The 23828-nt window shown below is 32.1% G+C and overlaps 5 protein-coding genes, 1 long non-coding RNA gene and 1 pseudogene across 8 annotated transcripts; 3 read left to right on the plus strand and 4 right to left on the minus strand.

Annotated features, from left to right (window-relative positions):
* The first annotated feature begins 25 nt into the window (after window positions 1-25).
* Window positions 26-6105, plus strand: LOC128390001 (uncharacterized). Its single transcript, XM_053349656.1, is given in 11 exon segments — window positions 26-505; window positions 1605-1783; window positions 2361-2945; window positions 2947-3131; window positions 3223-3265; window positions 3373-3460; window positions 3524-3638; window positions 3723-3830; window positions 3909-5045; window positions 5113-5699; window positions 5778-6105. Coding segments are annotated over 11 exon segments (3261 nt in total). The 5' UTR covers window positions 26-397; the 3' UTR covers window positions 5904-6105.
* Window positions 6106-6190: 85 nt separating this feature from the next.
* On the minus strand, window positions 6191-8691 carry LOC128390037 (uncharacterized). Its single transcript, XR_008325564.1, has 5 exons — window positions 8554-8691; window positions 7343-8155; window positions 7085-7177; window positions 6763-6972; window positions 6191-6587 (listed from the first exon to the last, which is right to left on the minus strand). It is a non-coding gene; the product is annotated as an uncharacterized LOC128390037 (long non-coding RNA).
* LOC128390011 (SH3 domain-containing kinase-binding protein 1-like) lies at window positions 7847-14001 on the plus strand. Of its 3 annotated transcripts, none has more exons than XM_053349674.1 (3): window positions 7847-7980; window positions 10265-12036; window positions 12653-14001. In XM_053349674.1, the coding sequence occupies exons 1-3, from the start codon at window positions 7950-7952 to the stop codon at window positions 12803-12805; spliced, it is 1956 nt and encodes a 651-aa protein (XP_053205649.1). In that variant the 5' UTR covers window positions 7847-7949; the 3' UTR covers window positions 12806-14001. The 3 variants fall into 3 exon arrangements, with proteins under 3 accessions (XP_053205649.1, XP_053205650.1, XP_053205651.1); XM_053349675.1 differs by lacking the exon at window positions 7847-7980 and adding an exon at window positions 9169-9680; XM_053349676.1 differs by lacking the exon at window positions 7847-7980 and adding an exon at window positions 9755-9972.
* Window positions 14002-16035: 2034 nt separating this feature from the next.
* On the minus strand, window positions 16036-17113 carry LOC128390032 (probable glucosamine 6-phosphate N-acetyltransferase). Its single transcript, XM_053349704.1, has 3 exons — window positions 16589-17113; window positions 16387-16514; window positions 16036-16301 (listed from the first exon to the last, which is right to left on the minus strand). Exons 1-3 carry the CDS (start codon window positions 16797-16799, stop codon window positions 16086-16088), a joined length of 555 nt encoding a protein of 184 aa, XP_053205679.1. The 5' UTR covers window positions 16800-17113; the 3' UTR covers window positions 16036-16085.
* Window positions 17114-17842: 729 nt separating this feature from the next.
* On the plus strand, window positions 17843-20020 carry LOC128390013 (uncharacterized). Its single transcript, XM_053349677.1, has 3 exons — window positions 17843-18150; window positions 18221-18818; window positions 18904-20020. The coding sequence occupies exons 1-3, from the start codon at window positions 18042-18044 to the stop codon at window positions 19901-19903; spliced, it is 1707 nt and encodes a 568-aa protein (XP_053205652.1). The 5' UTR covers window positions 17843-18041; the 3' UTR covers window positions 19904-20020.
* A 119-nt stretch (window positions 20021-20139) lies between these two features.
* On the minus strand, window positions 20140-22403 carry LOC128390028 (uncharacterized; annotated as a pseudogene).
* LOC128390030 (guanylate kinase-like) lies at window positions 22243-23781 on the minus strand. The gene is made up of 6 exons (XM_053349701.1): window positions 23590-23781; window positions 23278-23465; window positions 23107-23148; window positions 22853-22949; window positions 22482-22791; window positions 22243-22409 (listed from the first exon to the last, which is right to left on the minus strand). The coding sequence occupies exons 1-6, from the start codon at window positions 23628-23630 to the stop codon at window positions 22380-22382; spliced, it is 708 nt and encodes a 235-aa protein (XP_053205676.1). The 5' UTR covers window positions 23631-23781; the 3' UTR covers window positions 22243-22379.
* Between the last annotated feature and the right edge of the window lie 47 nt (window positions 23782-23828).

Genomic DNA, 23828 nt, shown 5'->3' on the forward strand with positions numbered 1-23828 from the left:
GACAATGATGATAATCAGATGATGAGAGAGTGAGAGAGTGAGATCCGTGAATGATTTAATATATAAATATAAAGATTGGAGTTGAACGTTTACTATTGTGAAAAAAAGAGTTACCTTTGTATGTGAATTATTGATTGATTGTTATGAGTGGGCAGCAATTTAGTTAATCAGTTGACATAAACAGGTTACCAGGACTGATTACAATTATTATAATTAACTTGATCTTTACCGGTTTCCAGGTCTCAGGGCAAAATCTTCAATCAGTAACAATTTAATTTTCTAACCCAAATATTATTTGTAAACTTTGATTATGTGAACTGAATCATTACCACCAAGTAACATCATTTTATTTTTAACAACAATTAACTGATTGTGCCAATACGATATATTCAACAATATGGATACAATCAACAGTTTCAGTTATTTATTAATCATATTTTTGTCAACAACAGTGTTGATTAATTGTGATACTAATCAAAATACTTTGGCTAAACTTGATTGTCAAGTAAGTTGATTTACTTTTTTTTTGTTGATTGTTAATTTCATTGATAATTTCATTTCTTAATTATTTTCTTGTAACATTGTTGACAACCTTGTGAATGTAAGTTAATTGTTGTCACTTGTTACTGATTTTCTTATGCTTGATTTTAATTCAATTTCACCTGAATACTTGATCAACCATAAATCGTTACAATTAAAAGTTTTTCAGTGATCCGATTTAAATTGTTGCCAATTTGATTCACAATCGTCTTTAAATCAATAATATTAACGTTACTACAATTTGATTATTATTAATCAATAAACTTTGCCTTATATTATTGGTTATAAATCAATTGTCATTTAAATTCATTAGGTAACATTGAATATTGATTTAATTTGTAAACCCAATAATTTTCAAGGTTAATTCAATTCCAAAGTCAAGGTTATCAAGTTAATTTAGTTTAATTGCCGAGATATCCACTTTTAACTAGACCTTAATCATTTCATAATGATGACAACAATTAACAATCTGTCCATTGTCAACCGTTAATTGTAATAAGTTTTCAACAAAAAAAAATGTTTACTATGAAAAAAAACCCAGTTGATGTTATTGTCGTTAATTGTTTGCTAATTACAATTTAAATTGTCATATATATAAATGCATGAACAATTTACTAAGGGCTGATCAAGTTAATTTACTAGAAAACAATTATAATTGTCATTGAATAATTAAAATTTTATTGAATGTCAATGGGAAATTTTCACAATCAACGTAGATTCAAGTAACAATTAAGTTAGTTTATTGATTCAATAGAGATTAGGTAATCAAAACAATTTAATCGATGTCTGGGTTAACAATTTAACCAGCAATTAGAATCACCACAATTTAGAATGATGTAAAAACCTTGAGGTATTGATAATCTATATAATTATGATTTGTTCATTTAAATCATTGGAATTATGATTCAACCATAGAGATAAATTCATGTTTACCTGAACTCTCATGATCATGTTGAATCAAATCCAAATTAATGGTTCGCTCAAGTACAATGATGATTTGATTTGTGGCTGAGAATGGGAAACATTTGGTAACCACAATTAAGTTAATTGCTTTATTCCCATAGGAAGGTGAAAGTCAAAGCTTCAAATATTCAAGTGAAACAAACCTATGGGGACCTATGGAAGAGCTGATCGCCGTTTCGGCCTTGGTTGACATTGACTGTATGGGTCGCGATAATAAAACGGGTGCACTCAAATATATGGTTCAAATTTCAAATGTTAAAACTGATCTTAAAAGAGACGGGTAAGTTAATCAATTGACTAAAAAGCATAAATATCAGGATAATTGTTAACAATTACCCATATAAATTCAATGAGTCTGAAAGCCTTGAATATCAATGTCAATGGTCAATGTAAATATTTATTATTATATTATAATATTTGCATTAATATTATTAATATTATTAATACAGTGTATATAATACAGTGTAGTTTCATAATCTAGTAGCAATTTAATTGTTACACGTTGATACAATCAGTTTGGGTCATTGATCGAGGTTAAATCACATTTAAGCCCACATAAATTGTCACAAGTCGATTTGATTATCTTGTCTCTAACAATTGAAATCAATTGTTTCTCGTTATTCTCACACCTTAATGATTAATTCACCTTTGAGTTGATTGTTGTATAGATTGATAAACTAAATGATTTCGCTAATTATTGTGTTAATTAATTGAAAAAGTTCATTGGCTTCAACTGAATAATTGACAATGCACAATCATTGAATCAACAATTAAGTTCCTTGGACCTAGTGATTGATAATTTTTCCTGGTTTGATGCTCAATTAATATGATTTACTTATGATTAATAAATTTATTAGAAAGGTAATTAATTTGGGCCATCGATCTGAAATGGGAAAGATCGTTCGAAGACGGGAGAAACGAAGTGAAATGTCCGATTGGGTTGCGAACTCTTGGGAGAAGATAAAATCATTTTTCACTCGATTTCTTCGAAAATCATTGGAGAAACGATTAGAAGATAAAATAGAACTTGACCTGGAAGGTCGAGGATGTGCACTCACTAGTTCGAAAGATGCAACAACAACGTCGACCCCAAGTTCAACGAATCGACCAAAGAGATCAACAAACAGTAATGGCGTTGATCATTTGTTGGATGAGAAAATTGAATTACCATTTGAATTCATTCAATTACCTGAAGGTCAAATTCCTGAGATACGATTGAGTAAACAGGAAACGAATGAAGCTGTTAAGAACTTTAAGAAACACATAGTCGATACTTTTGCGACACAATTATCGAGAAACAGAAAATCAAGCGTTGAAAAAAGTCCCATTGGTGAACATATTTCCCATTACGAGTACCACGAAGTATCACCCGATCAGCCGATTGAAGAGACACTTTCAGTCGCCGGTTACCCAACATTATACGCGATTAATAGGAAAGGAAGAGATTAATGAAAATGATCAATCACAATCAAATGGTTCCAATAAAAAGGTTCAGGTCATCAGGGCGATTACGAGAGACGATGTTATTAAAGTCGGAAGTGGATCAGTTTTAATCCATGATCCTGATCAGGTAAACATATCGATTCGTCAAGTACAAGAAATTGTCAAAGGTCGATTGACAGAAACAGGTAATTAATCACTTTTGACACTCTTTAATTCACATTTAAGTGATTAGAATTTAATTTAACGTTGATCTCTATCTATTAATATCTTCATCAGCTGGTTTAATCTCTGTTGATTTAACAAGACCAATGGATCCAGAGTGAGTTCAGTTTTAACCGAAGAGTGTAAATCTACTCTTTGGCTTTAACCTTAATTGTGATTAAAAATTAATTTTTCTTCAACTTTAATCTAATTTTCCTAATCAAGTATAAGGCGAAGACGTAAACGAGCCTCTTATGGTAATGATGATGAACTTGATGGTTACATGAAGGTTTTAACAGCTTATACAATGAATGTGAGTCGAAAAGAGGTTAATAAGAGTTAATTGTCATGATGATTTGTTAATTTTCTTTCACAGTCACGTCCTAATCAAAGGAATAAACGAGATATTAATGAGAGATTTTCTAAATTGAGAAAAGCCGAAGCCGATCTTGATCTAGTCTCAGACTCTCTTGTTGCTACTTCATCACCAGGTAAGTGATTAACTTGAGAATTAAAAAAAGAAATTGTCTATTCGTTTAGAATTATTTTCTCATCTCGATTTTAATTGTTTACAGATACAGAAAATCAGGATAAATTGGCTCGTCTTCAAGGGTTAATAAGCCAAATCGCTTTGTCCCAACAGTCCCTTGACTTTACCAAAGACTCTGATTATCGGCATCCAGGTAAGTTTTTAACTTGTTGACTTAGATTTTGAATGATTAATTTGGTTTTTCTTAATTGTATTAATACATTAATTGTAGATTTTGATCTATTGATCTCTGCTCTTCAAATTGAATCTAAATTGAAACTCGCTGAAACCGATGGATCCTCGTTATCCACCATGATCCGGTTAACCGTAAATCGACAAAAACTTGAAACAAATTGTGGTTCTATTGGAAGTGAATTAAATTTAACCAAATGCCACGACTTATTGGTAATCTCGACGATTGCTGGTTCACCGGCTGCAATTCAAATCGTCACCGAATCATTTTTATACGATCCCGCTGGTACTTCAGCCATTCTAAGCCGAGTTGATCATCCATCTGACGAGCTAATACAAAGTCTAATCAAACAATTTCTCAAGACAACAACCACGCCAGCAACTGAATCAGCTAAAGGATCAATGTTAATGACAATCAGCAGTTTAACTTACAAGTCGGAAAATGTTGGATTGAAAAAATCTGTCGCTAAATTGTTGATGAAAGAGCTCGATGGGACTACTTCGATTAAATGTGATTCCTTGTACACTTTGGACATTCTCGAAGCAATTGGAAACCTTGGTGGTGAATCTTTTGTCCAGCGTTTGATTGACCTTTCAATTGGACAATGTTCATCATCCGAATCAGCGACAATCGGAATTATTCATGGTCTTCGAAAGATGACCAATCAACCTCAAGTTATTGAATTTCTAACAACATTAGTTAAAAATTCATCTGTCGATTGTTCAATTCGTAAGGAGATAATTTCAACTCTTTTTTCATCGAAACTCATCACAACCAATGGATCTCAACAAAAGCAGCAATTTAAATTTTCCAATCCTTCAGTAACAATTCCAGAAATTGGCGATTTGAATGAATCAATTTTAAGCTCTAATAATTCAGCTGACGATTGTGTCAAAGAGGCGTTGAGCAGAATATTAAAAATTGAAGAAACCCAGCCGATCCTGAGACAACGAAGATCAGCTGATAAGGGTTTCTGGGACGATTCTACTTGCACTGACTATTCACCGACTTCATCTTCGACTCAATCACCAGATTTCCCAATGGTCTCTGATGGTAATAAAAAGGCAAAGAAATCAAGGTCAGAATCATCGTCATCTCATAATTATGTTCAACGGCGAAAGTGTTCAGCTACTAAAGCTTTTGGGCCTAAACAAGTTCAAGCGATTCTAAGAGCTGGTAATTAGCTAATTCTATCTTCTTTCTTATTATTTGAAATTTCTATTAATAATATTTTCTCCCTTAGATATTATCAATGATATTCTAGATGGGAGAGAGAACCCTGATTATAAATTAACGGCCAATTTTGGTTTATCCTCTCATGTGCTTGGTAAAAATGTCGACGTTGGTGGAATGTACTTGTATGCAAAGCGGAACATGAGTCGAGCTTATGTTAGTCTATTTGGTCAAACGCTCTTGGACTCACAACGTGAGTCTTGTGACCCAAGGCCACTTGAACCTTATCGTTATACCGCTTATGTGCCATTGTATGATTTCAATGTTTGGGTGGTTCGACTTGGCCTTGGATTACGATTTAACGGTGAATTGGCTTTTGACCATTTTAAGTCAAATTGTGACTTGCGAAGTGATGATAAAAAGCGATCTGAAAAATCATCAACGGAGACTGAAGATGAGCTTCTAATTAAACCTGGTGCACAATTAAGAGTCGCTGGAGAGACCTCAGGAACGATTTTACTGTTGCGAGGAGGAATCGATATCGGTGGTGACTTTAATTACCAATCAGATCTACAATTTAGACCTAAACCTGGGTTTTGTTTAACGGCTCGAAACGCTCACCAACCAATGAATGTCTCAGTTCAACCCTGGTTCCAGGTAAATTTAAAATCTAATCCTTTAATCCATTGAATTATTTATTATTGATTATTTTCTATTCTTTCCCTAATTTGATAGTTTTGGGACACTAGTTGCCAAGAATGGAGCAATCGACACACTTATCGACCTGAAACATTGAACTGGCAGGTTACCGAAAGTCGTAGTAGTCCTTGGTTCGAAAACGAATGCATCGTCAAGAAATGAGATCAATCGCTCAATCAAATTTATATTTTCCTCAAATTGTATAATTTAATTTTTGACCTTTAAATGTATTGTTTATATGAACTAAAATACAATTTAAGACTTTGATGGCCAATATGGGCTAAGCCGATTCTCTTTTCATGTAAATCAAACTGTGTAACATGAACCCATAAACGATAAAAGTCCAAAGGCTTTTTCCTCATTACGAAGTTGAATTGTCGTAAAAATTTTATGGATCTCCTCATTATAAGTCAAATTTGTATTCCAATGAGTTTAACTTCATTATCATGCCAATAATACTATTAGGATATTATTATAGATTTACATGAATTAAATTAGATAGATAATGATTAAATCATCATCATCATCATGTTGTTGATTCCATTTTTATGTATCATCTTTTATGATATTGATACTTTAAAATGTAATTAATTGATTGTTCCGTTGTAGACCAATGAACTCTTAACCATGTTGATGTACTTTCATGATATCATTTGAGTTATTTAAATGAATTTGTGAGACAATTAACTGTGGGAAATTGAACCAATTTAGTCAATATCTGGTGGGTTGATTTGGTTCGTTAAAGATGATACATCTATCCACTTTCACTGATTAACTTTTCTCATCATTTCATAAGGAACCAATTCAATTAAGCCATTTGATTTATTCTGTATTTAATTGTTCAACCTGTTGATAAAAAATATAAGAGTTTTAATTAGTTAATCAACTTTTTGCACATTACTTGATTTGTTTTATTTTTTTCTGGTAATGATTTGAATTTTGTTCAATTTCATTAACCAGGATTATGATCATCAAGTCCATAGGATTAAAGTTCAGGTTTTTGATCGGTTGAAATTCATACCATGAACAATTTGATCTTAATGTAAAACTTAAACTGTTTTCATTAAGCTTTTAATTGACTGATTGATATTGATATAGTCTCCATATTAAGTTAATTGGTGATAGTTGAAGAGTCCACTAATTACTAAGTTTAGTAAAGTGATCAACCCGTCGTGAGTAATCAAATCCATTGGGTGTGGGCACAGGCTAGACGGAATTTAAGATCATTAGCCTGAAAGAGAGAAAGAAAGAGAATTAACAAAAAGGTACAAAACTAAAGGATCTAAATAATTAGTAACAATTTAAAGTGAAACACTAATTGTTGGTAATGACGATGAACTTACCCTTTAAAATTGTGATGAACAAAGGAAAAGAAAATAATTGTTGTCATATCAGATTAAATACCATACCCACAAGACTCATGGCGATTCCAAATCCTAGTATAATCAACAAAGAGATGTAAATATTAACCATAATTGTTACAATAAGAAAACATAATTATCTCAACAAGTGTGACAATCAATCAATCAATACAATTAACTATTACATATTGATAATAAAAACACAAAGAGAAAATAACAAATCACTAAAAATCATCTTACCTTATTGATATTCAATTTCTAGTTGTAACCGTCAGATGCCCATGAGTAAAACCTGAGAATAATCATAATTTAATAGAAATCAAAAGAATAACAATTAAAGAATTAAAAAAAAGAACAAATCAAAACAATTAAATTAATTTCGTTTTAAAAATAAATAAAAGAGTTTGAATTGTGAGATTTTAGAAAAAAGTAAAAACGTAAGTGTCACCATCTCGCGAAAAAAGGAGAAACTTAAATTCTATTTTTCTATTGATAGAGGCGTCGACTTGATGGATAAAGATGTTAAATATTCTGTTGTTTATCTTTGTCTCTCTCCCTATTTAATTCCCTTTAATTGTGATTAATTTAGAAGATAATTAATTCTTCTATTACACAACAATCTAGACCAATATTCTTAAATCGAATAGAACAAATAAGTAACCAATTTCCAGCGGAGAACCAACTTTAACATTCCAATCATCTTTCTTTTTTTCCTTTTTCTCTTTCTCTCTTTTTCTCTCTCCAGGTAGAACCAAGTAAAAGCCTCTTTTTTTCATCTCTACCTTTCAACTACCTGCTCATTTTTTATTATTCTTGGTTGTCTCTTTTTCTCATTCACATAACCATTATGTCGGACAATGTCCAAGGATCAGATAATGGTAAGTCTATTATTCATATTCTATTTGTGCTTCTTCTAGAAAATTTTGTCCAAATCTCACATTAGAAGTTGGAAAACTCATCTTTTCTCTTTATTCTCTTTCCATTTAAAGAGTTTTGTTGTTTTTTTTCTTCTTGATGTGTGTCCCAAGTTTGCTCATCCCAGTTGAATTCATCCTCAGGATATATATATAAGAAGGAAAGAAAAAAAAATGAAAATCTGTTTCCGTTTGATTAAAATTAATCAGCATTAATGTTACATCATCAAAATGTTGACTTGATATTTTTAATACTTGTGAATATTTTTTATTGTGTAAATATGAACAACACAGAAAATACCGATAATATTTATCATATCTGATTTAGCTGAATGATAGTTAAGCCTAAAGTTAACCTCTGAAATGCTGATGAAATCATTATTCCAACAATGTAAATTGTGGTAAACGAGACAAAGTTATTTACTGATATCGGTTTTTAAACAACAAAGATGATTACATTTGAATACTTGTTAATCATTCTCAGTCGTTAATCTTATCTCAGGTAACCACATACTCACAGTAATCACTAATGCTTACCTATCTAATGGGTTAGTGTCAGTTGTGAAAGGAAATGATGATGATGATGATGATGAACAAAAGTAAATGAGAGAGGGAGAGAGCCAGAAAAGGATGAACACTGATGCTGTTAATGTAATATAAAAAAAAGGTTTACAAACTTTAGTTGTTCTGTTGATTGTATTGACCAATCAGGTAGATACATTGTTAATGTTGCCATGAAATGAACCATTTGATTCCCTTGTTTATTGATGTGTAGATTAAGTCTACTCACCATTACATTTATTTCATATATATCACTACATTTGTTTACTATTGTTTGATTCTCACACAACTCATACAACTCTCTCAATAATTATTATGCTTACCTAATAATAATTTATATCAAATTGTTCTAATTTACTTTTGTGCCTCAATAATCATCATCATTCTCAGTTCTCATTCTACTCTCATTTTCAAGTTTTCATTCTCATTCTCATTTCATAATTTTCTCATCTCTGTGTTTGGTTATTCTCTCTTTTCCCTTGTCTACTTTTCTCTCCTCTCTCATCTTTTATCTTCTTTCTCTCTCTCTCTCTCTCTCTCTCTCTCTCTCCTCTCTTTCTATCCTTTTACATCGTCCTTGCCTTCTCTCTCTCCTCTCTCCAATTCCAATAATACACACACATTCACAATCTCCAAATAAGGTTAAACACTAAAGCCACTTGAATAGTTGTTCCAATCAAATAGAATCACTTTTATTTATTATCTACTTAAATTTATCAAGTTTAGTTATGTTTTTAATTCTTCTGATTCACACTTAACTCTCGATTCTATCTAATCAATTTTTAATAGTACTATTGCTAAATGTTGATTAAATACCCATGGAATCCACTGTGACAATAAGCCTCATCATCTCTCATCTCTCATCTTTCATTATCATCACCATCAACTCTATCTTGTTAACCATTTCATCTATTACACACCTCAATTACCAATCAATCTAATTAATTAACTGTTTTATTATTTTTCTGTTAATCTTTGTGCTCGTTTTAATTATAATCAAACCCTTTAACTGCCTAAAAAAGTCACTTTATATATAATTGTTTACATGTGATCTCTATCATCTCATTTATTACTAGTTATGGATCCATTTTATTATAAACAAAGTTAGTTTGTTCATCTAATTGTTGATTATTTCCTCGTCATCACCTTCTATTGTTACAATTTACCGTTACTCACATAGTTAATTAGTTTCTCGTTTTTCACTCAATTTAACACTTTGTTAACTTTTAGTGTGTCTCTTTAAATGTTTCAAGTTTCTCTTTAACAATTAATATTCAAAGTTTGTAATTGAGTGGAAGATTAAGTAACAAAGAGAAAATACAAAAAATATTCTAAAAAAAGTTCAAATAACAGAATTGTGTTGATTAAACAAGATGAGAAAATCTAAATCGAAAAGTGAGTTTTCCTATTAAACTAAATGGGAAAAAAAGACTTGAACACGATTTAATCATTAATTCCAACACGTTGTTAATTCCTTTAAATTGTTACAATTACTGTTATTGTTATATTTTTGTCTAAATGTTTTCGGTTCCTCTTTTTTTCTGAAATTCCTGCTGATTTGATTACTTCTTCATGGATCTGAACTTTATTAATGTTTTTCTATTACTTTGTTTCAATGTTATTCTTATTCTAATTGTATTTCTTTTATTTTCTTATTCCTTTTCCAAATCAACTGCAACAATTACAGGTACAAATTTGAAAGGTTCACTTCGACCAGTTGATAAATCTAAGCCTCCGCCTAAGAAACCACCACCACAAGCACCTTCAACACAAGATGCCGGAGGAGATATTAGTGCACCAAGGTTACCACCTAAACCTAAACGGGAGCAAGCAAGAGCTATTTATGATTATAAAGCTCAGAATGATGATGAACTGACAATTAGAAAGGGAGACATTATCATTATTTTAAGTAAAGGTGTGGAAGACGAAGGCTGGTGGAAAGGGGAGCTTAATGGTAAAATCGGTGTTTTTCCGGACAATTATATTGAGGTTATTAAAACAGCACCAATGGATGAAGTTATTTTACCACTGAGGACAAAAAAACCTGAAAGATTAAACGAGAAGCCACCACCTCCCTCTTGTATTGGATCACCAGGAGGCGGAATTGGTTCAACCAATCCAACCGGTTCTCAAACTAAATTAAACATCAGCGAGGTTGTGAGGAACAATAATAATCTTAAAAGTACCCAACAAACGCCATCAACAACAACAATCACCACCGCCATCACAAACAGCACAACAAATACTAATAGTACTTGTGGTAGTACCAATAACAGTAATAGCTCAACACTGACAAGCGCCATAAACCCATTGACATCTTCTCTCACCAACTCAATGGAGGAAGAAAATTTGAGTTTCATCTCACCCGTTGTTCCAAGTAAAAAGCCCAAGTTTCGAGCTCCTCCTGGTTCAATATCGATACTTCCTGTAACCAGTTTGATTAAATCAAGTGTACTTGGTGGATCCAAACCTGATGTTGTAACTTCTAATGATACAGCAACAAATAAATTAGATTCTAGTGGTAATTGTAGCAAAGAAAGTAAATCAATGCCTGATGAAAGGATTAGCTCAATAATCAACGAGAATGAAATAATTCTTGGATCATTAGACAGTACCAGAAGATTAAATCATCCAACCGCTAACCGGGTAAAAGGACCTAATCGTAGGCCACCTTCAATGATTGTTTTAACTAAAGAAGATGATAACGATAATGATTTGGATCTTTTTGATGAACCAAAATCAGAGAGCAAGATTCACTCTTCGGCAACATTATCCTCCTTAAGTAGCACACCAGCCAGTAATCCAACAACAACTTCACCCACAACAACAGCAACTACAACAGGGTCAACTAATGATTTGACAGAGAAAGAGAAGGTTCCAGCAATTCCACCCTGGATGAAGGAGTTGAAAAGGAGTCAAGCTGAAAGGCGAATCAAAAACAGTGATAACACCACTTCTGTCCTCGGCGGAGAGGAAACCCTCGGGGGTGCCAATCAAGTGACACCTTTATCTCCTACTAAATCCAATCCATCTCGATCAATTTCACTTCCAGTTGAAATTACTGAAACAAACTCATCTCCAGTGTCTACAACCACAACGATAACAACACCTTCATCACCATCAACTATAAACTCACTACTTTCTGGTAAACCTTTGAAAGCAGCAAAACCAAGTGCTACAAGTATAGTAACCACCACAATCTCTGCCGTTACAGCAACTACAACAACAATACCAACAACAATATCATCAGCAATAGTTTCCTCTTCCTCTTCAGGATCAATTTTATCTTCCACTCCACCCAAAAGCCTGAGTATCTCTAATATTAGTAATAAATCTGGTGATTTTAGTTTATCTCCATTGAACAAGGGCGTCTCTGATTTTTCCGATATTCAAGTAGAATTGAATAATTTGAAAAAATCCATGGTACCTCGAAGAGACTACGAGGATCTAGTTAAAAAGGTAATTAATTTCTCATATTTAATATCTTCCAGAAAGTTTGCCTTTTCCCTCAAACTAATAATTAAACCTTTTCCCAAATATATCATGATCCCTAATTATTAATAATACTTGAATGACGTTAATGATGATGGTGTTTTTTCAGCTCAATAGCAACACTTAAGCTCCTTTTGTCTTGTCAAAAAAGAGGAGCAACAACTTTTCAAAAATTAACAAGATCCATCAGGGGATAAAGTAGATTGAGAGAGAGAGAGAGAGTTTCAGATAATATAAAGTAAACCTTGTTGACAGCTCATTACAATGGCTTCAGTTAGCATCTTAAATCGGTGTTTCATCCAATAGTCAATCGAAGATGATGATCTTGATGATTTTTCATCTTCTCTAGTAAGAAAGTGGAAAAGGTTTCATACTCTTTGATTGAGTAGAAAAACTTTCAAAGAAATTTCCTTGACTTTTTGAGATTTTTTTCTTCTTCTGATTAGAGAAGATGATCAAAATTTACTCTTGTATTTTCTTCTTCCCCACTCACTTACCTTTACCTTTGCTCACACTTATTATTGTATTAATACTATTTACTAATCTTTTCTTTTACTTTTTTCATCTTCCTTTTTTTTATTAGGTAAATGAACTGACAGACATGGTTGAGACGGTAAAGGAGTCCTACGGATCTGTAGTTAGAGACTTAATCAATCAAGTCGCTGAAGCGCGGAAAAATATGGCCACATTGGAAATTGAGGTTGATAGGCTGAGGAAATTATCCACGACTGTATAAAGAAATAAGCAGATAGATGAAGAAAACGAAGAAGATGAATCAGGGTGTGTGTGTATATATTCGCCACGAGGAGGAACAAATGACGGTGGGAATGAGTGGAAATTATCAAGATTTTTCAGAGAAAAAAAGCAAAAATTGAGAGGAAAATGTCACTATTCGCTCGGATTCACACATAATATTCAAACAATATACACACACAATCACAATCTTCTCTATTAACTTGATTTAATTGGCCACTTTTTTTGTTTGTTTGGATGGTAAATCAACTAATCACTGCTGAACAAGAACAATTACTAAATCATCTGCATCTCTAACACTCGACAAAGAGAAATGGAAAAGTTTTTCTTTGAGCAAAACCGGAAGCTCTTCCTTGACACATACCATATAAACACACACACACACATACACTTCATTGGTCACTTGATTAACTTACACAATTTGATATCAACAATTAACTCTTCATGTTAAGTACAGTATTAATTTGATCATCAACCATCAACAATCAAGATTTAGACTTAATTCCTTATTCTTTTTCTTTCTTTTCTTTTTAAATTCTGGTCAAACATCTTGAGCGTTTTTTTTCCAATATTATTATTATTTCCTCGAAACTATATAATAATTATCTCACCAATTGATGTTGATGAAACAATTAACCATTTTACTTATCAGATATTCCAATTAATTCTGAATAGAGTTGCTGTTGATTTCAAACGAAATGAAAGTTAATCAATGATTATCAATGTCATTTTAATGATATATTAACTATTATATTTTTGTTTTTGTTTCTTTGTCTTCTCTGTCTTTCTCTCTCTTTTTTTGTTTCTTCTTCTTGTCTTCTTCTTCTTCTTCATCTTTGCTCTCTGTGTCTCTCCAATCATCCGATGAAATAACAACAAATAAGTTTATCTGTGATCTTCAAAAAAAAGGAAAAAAAAAATAACTGTCGTTAAAAATTGACAAGAGAATCTATAAAATCTCCGAAGAGAAGAAAAAAGAACAAACAAATCAAGACATGAATGGAATGAGAAAAACAAAAGAATATATTTATATTTACATTCTATTGATGAGAGAGAAGAAGTAAAAGAGAGAGAGAAAAAGAAAACTTCGAACCATCAACGAATTGTTCGCCTTGGAATATATATTATTATATCTACAACTATTAGTAAAGAAAAATAATTTTATCAATTTTACCAAAATTTGTTGATGTTTTCATTTTCTTCACATGTAATAGTAAATAACGAACGATAAATCAAATTGATTATGTGTTCAATCAACAAAATTGATGGAAAATATTGAATAATAGATTTGATGTTCCCATCAATTGAAATTAGATTGACTTGATGAAATTAACCTTTTTCATACATTTGATGCCGGAAGAAAAGGAGATCATCATTATCATCATGATGTTCATCAGAAAACCAACCAATCCTCTTTCTTGTATTGTCCTTTTCTCTTTCTTTATTCACCTGTTTTCATCTTCATTATCTTCTTTTGGTGTTGCTATTTGACAATCCGGTTAAACACGTTTCGTACGATCAGATGATTTGATTCAACTTGATTAATCTCCTAGTTGAAAGTTTCCTTCCTCTTGATTGTCAAAATGATCCACTCAATTTATATAACTGGTCTTCTTGATTAGCCATCGTTTTAATGATTACATTTAACTTTTTTTTTCTGTTGGCAACTTGATGAACAATGATGGTGATGTTGATTGTATCCGAACAATTGATTAACTTGTTATTTATGTTTGCAAGTTGATGAAACGATTATTTTTATAGTCTCTTTTTGATCCAATAACTTGTGTTATTTTTATTTAGTGTCTTCTTATTAAGGACTTGATCCATTTCTTTGTTTAGATTTCATGTTGGTCATTATTAACTGGACCTTCGGTTTAGAAGTTGATTCTTTGCATAATCTCATTTGGGATTTTATTTGTCAACAATTACTCTCATTTTTCTCCACAATCTTCATTAATAATTATTCATATTCTTTTGTTTTTGATTTTTTTTATCCTTTTCTATTGCTCGTTGACAATAGAATCATTCTCTTAGCCTCATTTGCAATTTTCTCATCGTTCGTTTGGCTTGTTAGTTGTTTGATTAAATCAATTTTAAGACAGGAATTCGAGAACCTTGATTAACTGGTGGATTCGCTTTATATTGAGAAACTGTGGGAGATTTTTTCATGGTCGAATTTGTAGCCTTTGAATTACTTCGGCAGGGAAATCTTGTTGAAACTGGCCTGAATTTCGGGGAACGGAGTAAAGGTGAGACAAGTTTCAATTTTTCCAATTTTGTTTGATGTTGACCAGCGATTGGATTTATGGGTATTGTTTCCTTGCTTATTTTCGGTGTTTGTTGTAGTAGTTGGCGTTTCGCTTTGTTCTTGATTGATAGAGCAAGAGGTGTTTCTAATGCTAAATTTCTGAATCGGGAAACCATTGCAGTAACTGGAGTATAAAGTGGACTTTGATTTGTTCGTTCTGATATTTGCTTAAGAACCAAAGTTTTATCCATATCTGTTGGAGTTTCAGGTCTAGGTTTTACTATGTGATTCTCTTTTGATTCGACTGATTCATTTCCCGGTGAAAAATTGAAATCAATTAAATCAACCGATTCAGTTTTCTGTAAAACAACCGCCGGAGAAAAAACAATCAATGGATTACTGTTAATTGATGGAGTCTTGGTTAATTGGTGCGATTGATTAGACGAGAATACACTAAATGTCTGTTCAGCAGGCATCAAAAATTCATGAGCTGATTTTACAGGTGAATCCATTGGTTTTAATTGTGGTGATGGTAATTGATTTGATGTTGAAATGACCTCTGGACATGTTGGAATAGGATCTTCAGCAACAAAGGGCAAAGTGATATCAAGACAATAAAAATCTTCAAAAATAGTTACATCAATAGAATCCGAAGATGATTCAATTGAACTGTTATTTTCCATGATTGAGAATAGAGTTAATAACAAACAGATTAAAAATAAAACTTAATAATTAAAAATAATTCACAGTAATTAAGAGAATGAGTGAAAATTTGTTTTCTTTGTTGAAATAAAAGTCGTTCTTACTCATATGGCGGTTACTCAATTTCGAAAAAATAAATCAACCAATCAGATCATTTCTAGAGAATTGCGAATGTTACTCCATCTATGGTCTACCGAAAACACTTTGATTCAAAACAAGAGAAAATTTTGATTCTTTTTGTTTGATTTGTGATCAATTGTTCCGATTTATTTAAATAAAGTGAACAATTAAATGGCAATGGAATTGATTTTGTTTAATTTGGAAAACGTAGGGCCAGGTAATTGGCTCGGCCACTCTCTTGTTTGAATCCTAGTCCGTTGTAAAATCGGATCTTCTCATCAGCACAATCTAAATCCACTTTGTAAGCTCCTAATTTCTGAGCTAACAATTTGAGACAATTAACAATTAATTTGCCCAATCCTTTTCCCCTGTACGAATTGTCAACGCAAACATCTTGTACATGACCAGTCTAATTGTGTTAAATTTGAAAAATTTGAAAGAAAAAAACAGTGATTATAATGTTAATCAATTGGAGAAAACAATTTAACTCTTACCCAACTACAGGAATGAATGAATTTGGGTTCACATAAAAGTGTCGCTGTGCCAGCAATTAGATTGGAATTAGTGTCTTCTATTACCACAGTTTTAATTAGTTTGGTTTCTTTCATCAATTTGAATCGATCTGGAAAATTGAGAAGACCAAAATAAAGCTCATGGTTAAGGTAACAATTTAGATGGAGTTACAATTAAACTTACCTTCATATTCCTGTTGAGAAACATCACCAACAACAGTTAATTGTGACAACAATTTAATGTGACCTCGACCATAATCATCAATTTTAAGAGGTCGAATAATCAATGAATTCGAGTCCAGTTTGTCCTTCCAATCAATTTGGACATTGGTCCAGTCCAAATCTTCAATTTCGATTGGATTGAAAAGGTAACAATCACCATTGACAACCGACATTTTACTTTTATGATTAACAATCAACAAACAGCAATTAACTTTGATGACGATCAATTCAAGTTTATGACAAGTAATTAAGATAATCAATCAGCAGTTTAAACGTAACAATCAACAAAGATTCAATCAGATGTTTTCATCAATCATAAGGTTTTCACTTGATGAAACTTTCACCGGTTATTTTAACTCTTCAATCAAATTGTTATTAAAAATACTATTTTAATTACAATTTGATTATTGAAAATAACTTAATTCAGATTGTAATTAGTTGATTGTGACAAAATTGTACTAAGAAAAGTGAACCAATCTGATGGAAACCAAATAAAAACTGACTTTCCCTCTTAAAGGTTGATTTTGTTTTCCTTTTGCAATTCTTGTTTTCAGATTAGTTTCAATTGATTAATTGTAAACTGGATTAAAACCAGATTTGTAAACCTGATAATCAAATTAATTGGAAAGTGATCAATCAACAATCAAGAAAAAAAAAGGTAAGTAATTGTGTTTCCTTTGTTCTGAACATAGAAAAACTTACAATCAATGTGAGTTAATTTCTTGATTTTCTCTCTAAATTTAGTAAATTTTGATTATCAACAATTAAATCTGATAATCTAAAAATCTCTGATGATGTCATGTTATAAGATTTAATTGTTAATTAATCTCCATTGTTAATGAAATCTAAACCTTCAACATTGTAACAACAATGTTGATGAAAAGTTTTTTCATTCTTATGAGTTTAATTCATTTTCTCAATAATTAATTGGATAAATTTGTTAATCATGGTAACGATTAATTGTGATGTTCATGTGATAAAAAACTGATCTCTTGATTCAATTCAAGGGCATTCCAACCACTAATCAACTATCCAATTTAATTGCAACAATTAAAGTTAGACAAAAGATTTAAACAATCAAGTGGATCCACTGAAAGGTAAACATTCATATCCATTGTAAAAGGGATTATCAAGTTGCCTCTTTGATTAATTAGATTTTATTAGATTTGTTAATCATGTTTTCTAATCATGGTTAATTATTCCACTGACCATTTGATTACCTTAACCAATCAGCATTGAATTGTTATCTTACCAGTAGGGATACAAAAGGAAAATGTTATTACCATAATATCAGAATTTCAGTTGAGAAAATCATTTGATTGATCTTGAGTTGATTTTCATTTTCTCTGATTTAATTGTCTATGAGAATATTTTTTTCGTTTTAATTGTAAATTGTTATTCTCTCTTTTCTAATTATGTGTGGTATTCTTGCTATTCTGTTTTCTTCAACAGAATTTGATTCATTAAGGAAACTTGCCCTTCAATTGTCAAAGAAACATAGACATCGAGGTCCCGATTGGAGTGGTAAGTCAACTCAATCGATTTCCAATCAATTGAAATTTTCTAATTTAATTGTTATTCTCTTTTTCAATAGGTATTGATGTTCGTCCATATATTGGACCCAAAGGTGAAAAACTAGTTGACGTTTTGGCCCATGAAAGACTGGCCATTGTCGATTTACTTCAAGGTTCCCAACCTTTGTACGATCCATCAAAAGAATACATTTTGACCGTTAACGGTGAAATTTACAACCACAGTTTAATCCGACAATCAATTGATCCAGCTGATTTAGCCACTCAAAGTGATTGTGAACCAATTGTTCACCTTTACAAGAAACATGGACCCTCTGTGGTCAATCAATTGGATGGTGTTTTCGCCTTCGTTGTCGCTGCCCCAGGTAAAGGTGATTATTTTGCTGCTCGTGATCCAATTGGTGTTTTCCCTCTGTATTATGGTCGTGGCTCTGATGGATCTTGGTGGTTTGCCTCTGAAATGAAACTTCTGATCACTAGTTGTGTTGAGATTCGTGAGTTTCCTCCGGGTCATTACTGGACCCACAAGGAGGGATTCCACCGTTGGTACAATCCACCCTGGTGGGATGAATCCCTTATCCCAACCAACAAAATTGATTTCACCGTTTTGAGAGATGCGTTTGAAAAAGCCGTCATTAAAAGGCTAATGTGTGATGTCCCGTAAGTTTATATTGACAATTGTCAATCGTACGATTTACTGATTCTTTTATTGATCATCTTTTCATTTCTATTTGCAATTTCATAGATATGGTGTACTTTTGTCTGGTGGACTGGATTCATCTCTTGTTGCATCAATTGTTTGTCGTCATGCTGCTAAACGTATCGAGGGTGATGTAAAAACCGATGCTTGGTTCCCTCGAGTTCATTCATTTACAGTTGGATTAGCTGATTCTCCTGATCTTAAAGCTGCAAGAGAAGTTGCTAATTTCCTTAAGACTGTTCATCATGAATTCACTTATACAATTCAGGAGGGACTTGATGCAATTTCCGATGTTATTTATCACATTGAAACTTACGATGTGACTACGATTCGAGCTTCAATTCCAATGTTTCTTATGGCTCGAAAAATTAAAGCTTTCGGATTCAAAATGGTTCTTTCAGGTGAAGGATCTGATGAAATATTCGGTGGCTATTTGTATTTCCATAAAGCTCCATCAGCAGGTGATTTCCATGCTGAACTTTGTCGAAAGATTAAACTATTGTCCCGATATGATTGTCTTCGAGCCAATCTGGCAACATCCGCATGGGGACTCGAAGCTCGAGTTCCGTTTCTTGACAAAGATTTCATCAATTTGGTAATGAGTTTAGATCCATCAATGAAAATGGTCACCGATCGACCTGAAGGCAAACTTGAGAAATGGATAATTCGAAAGGCCTTCGATACACCCGATAATCCGTATCTTCCAAATTCAATTCTTTGGCGGCAAAAGGAACAATTTTCCGATGGAGTTGGTTACAAATGGATCGATTCATTAAAATCTTATTCAGACTCTCAGATCACTGACGCTCAAATGGACTGCGCCTCATCGACCTTCCCTCATAACCCTCCATTAACTAAAGAGGCTTATCTTTATCGGTCCATTTTCAAGCATCACTTTCCTCATCGTGATACCGACGGACTGATTCCCGGTGGACCATCGATCGCTTGTTCAACTCCAGCGGCAATCGAATGGGAAAAGGCTTGGGCCAATTCAGCTGATCCATCGGGACGAGCAATCTCAGGCATTCACATGGATTCATATTGATTTTATTGACCAGTAAATCAAAATTGTCAAGACTAATTGTATGTGATTAGTATTCACATTAACATTTGATTTGATCCAATCAATTAAAAGAAGATAATCATTGATTAGAATATTAAATTTTATCAGTCTTATCTGTTTTATCGGTGATTAGGATAAAAGTAATTCAAGGAAAATAGTTCAAGATGGAAAGACCAACATTCTCAAGGCTGAATAAGCAAATAAACAATTTGAAACTAATTAACGATTAGTTTTTAACATTTTGAAAACTTTTCCTCATGAAAAGTTGATAGTTTAATGAGATAGTTAATAGTAATTAGTAACAATTCAATAATATTAAGATATTGGTTGAAAGATGAAGATGAGAAGATAAGAAAGTAAATTAATTGTGAAAAAAGAGTTGACAATAGTGAAAACAATTTAAAATAATCACGAATCGAAGTTAATCCAAAATTAATTGTTAAATCTTCATCATCTGTATTCATGAGATGATTTAGATTAGAAGAGAGAGAGAGAGAAAAGTTAATCCTGATGCTGATGGAAAATAGAACAGTCAATCAACTGATTTTCTTTATCGGGTATCAGCGAGACGACTAAGAACTTTAAGCAACGGGTATAAATAGAATGGCTCAGGTACTTTTACTTTCGATTCACCAGCATCGGTTAAAGCTTTAACACCTGAAGGGTTGACCTTGATACATTGTTCTTCGGTAGCGAAATTGCCACAGGCAAGGTCAAGAGTATCTTTGATTGATATTTCCACGGTGGCTCGATAGAAACCAGCAATGTCCAAACCAACTTCGGATTTACAACTGGATTTAGGTTTCATTTGAGTGACAACACATCTTTCAATTCGTGGGTACATACAACACAAATCGGGAAACAATTGACGATCAGTTGAATTAACGGCAGCAAAAGCAAATTGACGATTAGCGGAATGGAAACACTCATTCCAAGCCTTCTTACTGGCCTCTGATGTACAACTGTAAATCTTGATCGCTTCTGTATCAATATAAATGTGAGACCAAAAATTAAACAAAAATAATCAAACATCAATAAGATACAACTTACTTTTCTGATCAACTGGATCGGTACAAATCGATTTCATTTGCTTTCTCATACCTCGAAGCATAATCGAAAATAATTGTCGAGCCAATGATTTTAAACATTTACGATTATAATTACGAAGTTTACTGTACATCGTACGACTTACACTGTGGAAGAAACAAGTTGAGAAAATTAATTGATTGTTGACACTTGAGAAACTTTTTTGAAGATTAGACTTTGGATACATTAGATTTACCTACACAATCCATCAATCTCTTGTTGATTTCGAGGTAAATGTTCAACATCAACATAGAGAATCTCCTTGAATCCATGAAATCAGTTTCAAGAGATTCCTGACAACCAGGGGGAAGAGTTGATCGTCTTGATCTGGACAATGAAATTACACCATGACCATCATGGTGATTTAAGGTTCGTTGGTGAGATAGAGATGAAACTATGAGGGAACAAAAGATGAACCAAAAAATCGTAAACAAAATAAGATGAATGTTAATCCAGTTAAATTGTCAACAATTGGAATGAAACTCTTACCTGAGACCAAAGAGATGATACTAATTAAAAAGAGTTGAATTAACAACATTTTACTTGTTAAATTGAACTTTTTGAGAAAAAGATATTAAGGTAACATGTTAATTGTGTTAATCAATGTGAATGACTATTTTTTCATCGAATCAAAATTTTAATCAATCGACAGAAAAAAGTTTCAAAAAAAGAAAACAAATTGCTCTCTCAAAATCACTTTTCTCTCTCACTATTGAGGTAATATTAGCAGATTAATGTTTCTCCCTCTTATGGACATTACTGAATTATTAATACTAATTATTATCGACCTTGGTGGGGATTAAGAGGATGTTACGTATGAAAAAGTTGACCACTAATTGACCTGTTAAAATAAGGAAAACGAATCACCTTCAATTAGAAAGTTCACCGGAATATTTTCCCTTTTTAAATCAATTCTTGGGTCAACCAATATGATTATCTGATTGTAAATATAAATTTCATTCTAATCATTAATACAGATCGTTTTAATTTTGATTAGAAAAGTTGAAAAATTACCAAATCGTTGAACTCTCGAACTTGATTTTCTTATATTTGATTGATTGTCTTCAATAAACAAAGACATTAATCCTAATTAAGACCATAAAGAAAAAAACAACTAATCAATTAAGATAATAATAAAAGTAAATAACTTACAATTAGCTACAATTACGAATATAATTTATGTCTTCTAGGAAATAGTCAACATTTAATCAGTTGATTACAAAATTATTCAAAAATTTAGTAAATAAAGGCTTACATTTATTTGGAGACAACTAATCAGTTTGAAAGTTTAAGGTACCAAAGTTTAATTAAATCAATTGACCTTCATCGAAATGACCATTGAAGAGGTTTGGTATTTTTCTCGCAGAGACAATCATTGGTTTACTTGAAGAGTTCCAATAACCTATTTTCAAATTGATTTAAAAGAAAATATTAAATTAAAATTGTCTCATTTTTGTGATGAATTTTAAATTACCGGTTGAATGAAATTCTTGAGAGCAGCATAAGCTTGATCGAGATCTTCATTGATCAAGATTAGGTCGAAATAATTTTCGATTCCTTCCATGTTCAGATCTTCTTTGGCTCTTTTCAAACGTCGTTCTATGTTTTCGTCGGACTCGGTTGCTCGGTCTCTCAATCGTTGTTCCAAAGCCTCTAGACTCGGTGGTTTCACGAAAATGAACAATGGCCTGAAATTGGATTTCTTCATATTCTTAACTCCTTCAATCTCCAGATCAAGAATACAAATTTTTCCATTTTTTTGAACATGTTCCATGGCTTTTTTACTAGGATTAATTTTGTTCAATTATTAAATGTAATTCCATTCTCATGGGTAATAATAATTACCTGGTTCCATAAAGGTTTCCAGAAAATTCAGTAAATTCTATAAATTCATTTTCCTTTATCGCTTTTTCCATTGAGTTTCTTTCGATGAAATGATATTCTGTCATGATGTTGAAAGAAATAAAATTCTGTTTAGACCAGATGATAAATATATTATCTCTTTAATGGCTATGAAGCCACTTTTTATAGAACAAAAAAAAGAAGAACAGAATAATTTGATATTTCGAACAAATAAAATAAAGAATTAAAGTGATTACCTCTACCATTAATTTCCCCTTCACGAGGTTTCCTAGTTGTATCTGGAGGGAAATTAAGATGATTCAAAGAAGAGTAACAATTAATGATCAAAACAAACAAATACTACGGAAAAAAATATAACCCACAGAGATGGATTATCTTTGGGTTGATAAATGGACAAAAATACTTACGAGATACTGTAAATCCAAGATAATCTTTATAATCATTAATGAGTCGCCTAAGCAGTGAACTCTTGCCTGAACCTGAAGGTCCACAGATCACAATTGGCCTTATAAATTGATCAATGGTATCACCTTTTAGAGCTGAACCACTTGAAGTCTTACTGGAGATCATAGTCTTAAAATAACGCAACCAATTACTAAACAATTTAAAAAAAATTTAACAATAATCAACAATAATTGGAAAATTATTTGCAAAAAACTAAAATTTCTGATGAAATCACTTTGAAAATGAGATTAACAAAAAAGTAAACAAAGGCTTACATTTTATTGGAACCAATGAATCGTATGGAAAGACAACTCATCAAAACGACTCACAATTGTTAGAATAATTTGATGGAATAATTAATTTGTTTAAATTAGATCATCAACAATAATTAAATGGTCACTTAATCTAATTGAGAGAAAAGAACAATTTAACAATTGGAATTAATTAATTTCCAATAGAATAATTTTGTTCTTTTTTTCCAATTGACATGCGCAAGCAAACATTTGGTCTTCTC

The sequence above is a fragment of the Panonychus citri genome, unplaced genomic scaffold (assembly GCF_014898815.1).
Source record: "Panonychus citri isolate SS breed McGregor unplaced genomic scaffold, ASM1489881v1 Contig00113, whole genome shotgun sequence".
Lineage (NCBI taxonomy): Eukaryota > Metazoa > Arthropoda > Arachnida > Trombidiformes > Tetranychidae > Panonychus > Panonychus citri.

What these genes read in the sequence shown, in the direction of transcription:
- LOC128390013 (XM_053349677.1), top strand. Translation starts at nt 18,042, where the DNA reads ATGTGTGGTATTCTTGCTATTCTGTTTTCTTCAACAGAATTTGATTCA. An exon ending in TCGAGGTCCCGATTGGAGTG is followed by an intron (nt 18,151 to 18,220) that starts GTAAGTCAACTC and finishes CTTTTTCAATAG; the next exon opens with GTATTGATGTTCGTCCATAT. An exon ending in AGGCTAATGTGTGATGTCCC is followed by an intron (nt 18,819 to 18,903) that starts GTAAGTTTATAT and finishes GCAATTTCATAG; the next exon opens with ATATGGTGTACTTTTGTCTG.
- LOC128390030 (XM_053349701.1), bottom strand. Translation starts at nt 23,630, where the DNA reads ATGAGTTGTCTTTCCATACGATTCATTGGTTCCAATAAAAT. An exon ending in TCTTGGATTTACAGTATCTC is followed by an intron (nt 23,149 to 23,277) that starts GTAAGTATTTTT and finishes ATTTCCCTCCAG; the next exon opens with ATACAACTAGGAAACCTCGT. An exon ending in AGGGGAAATTAATGGTAGAG is followed by an intron (nt 22,950 to 23,106) that starts GTAATCACTTTA and finishes ACATCATGACAG; the next exon opens with AATATCATTTCATCGAAAGA.
- LOC128390032 (XM_053349704.1), bottom strand. Translation starts at nt 16,799, where the DNA reads ATGTCGGTTGTCAATGGTGATTGTTACCTTTTCAATCCAATCGAAATT. An exon ending in TTCTCAACAGGAATATGAAG is followed by an intron (nt 16,515 to 16,588) that starts GTAAGTTTAATT and finishes TCAATTTTCCAG; the next exon opens with ATCGATTCAAATTGATGAAA. An exon ending in TCATTCATTCCTGTAGTTGG is followed by an intron (nt 16,302 to 16,386) that starts GTAAGAGTTAAA and finishes TAACACAATTAG; the next exon opens with ACTGGTCATGTACAAGATGT.
- LOC128390011 (XM_053349674.1), top strand. Translation starts at nt 7,950, where the DNA reads ATGTCGGACAATGTCCAAGGATCAGATAATG. An exon ending in TGTCCAAGGATCAGATAATG is followed by an intron (nt 7,981 to 10,264) that starts GTAAGTCTATTA and finishes CAACAATTACAG; the next exon opens with GTACAAATTTGAAAGGTTCA. An exon ending in ACGAGGATCTAGTTAAAAAG is followed by an intron (nt 12,037 to 12,652) that starts GTAATTAATTTC and finishes TTTTTTTATTAG; the next exon opens with GTAAATGAACTGACAGACAT.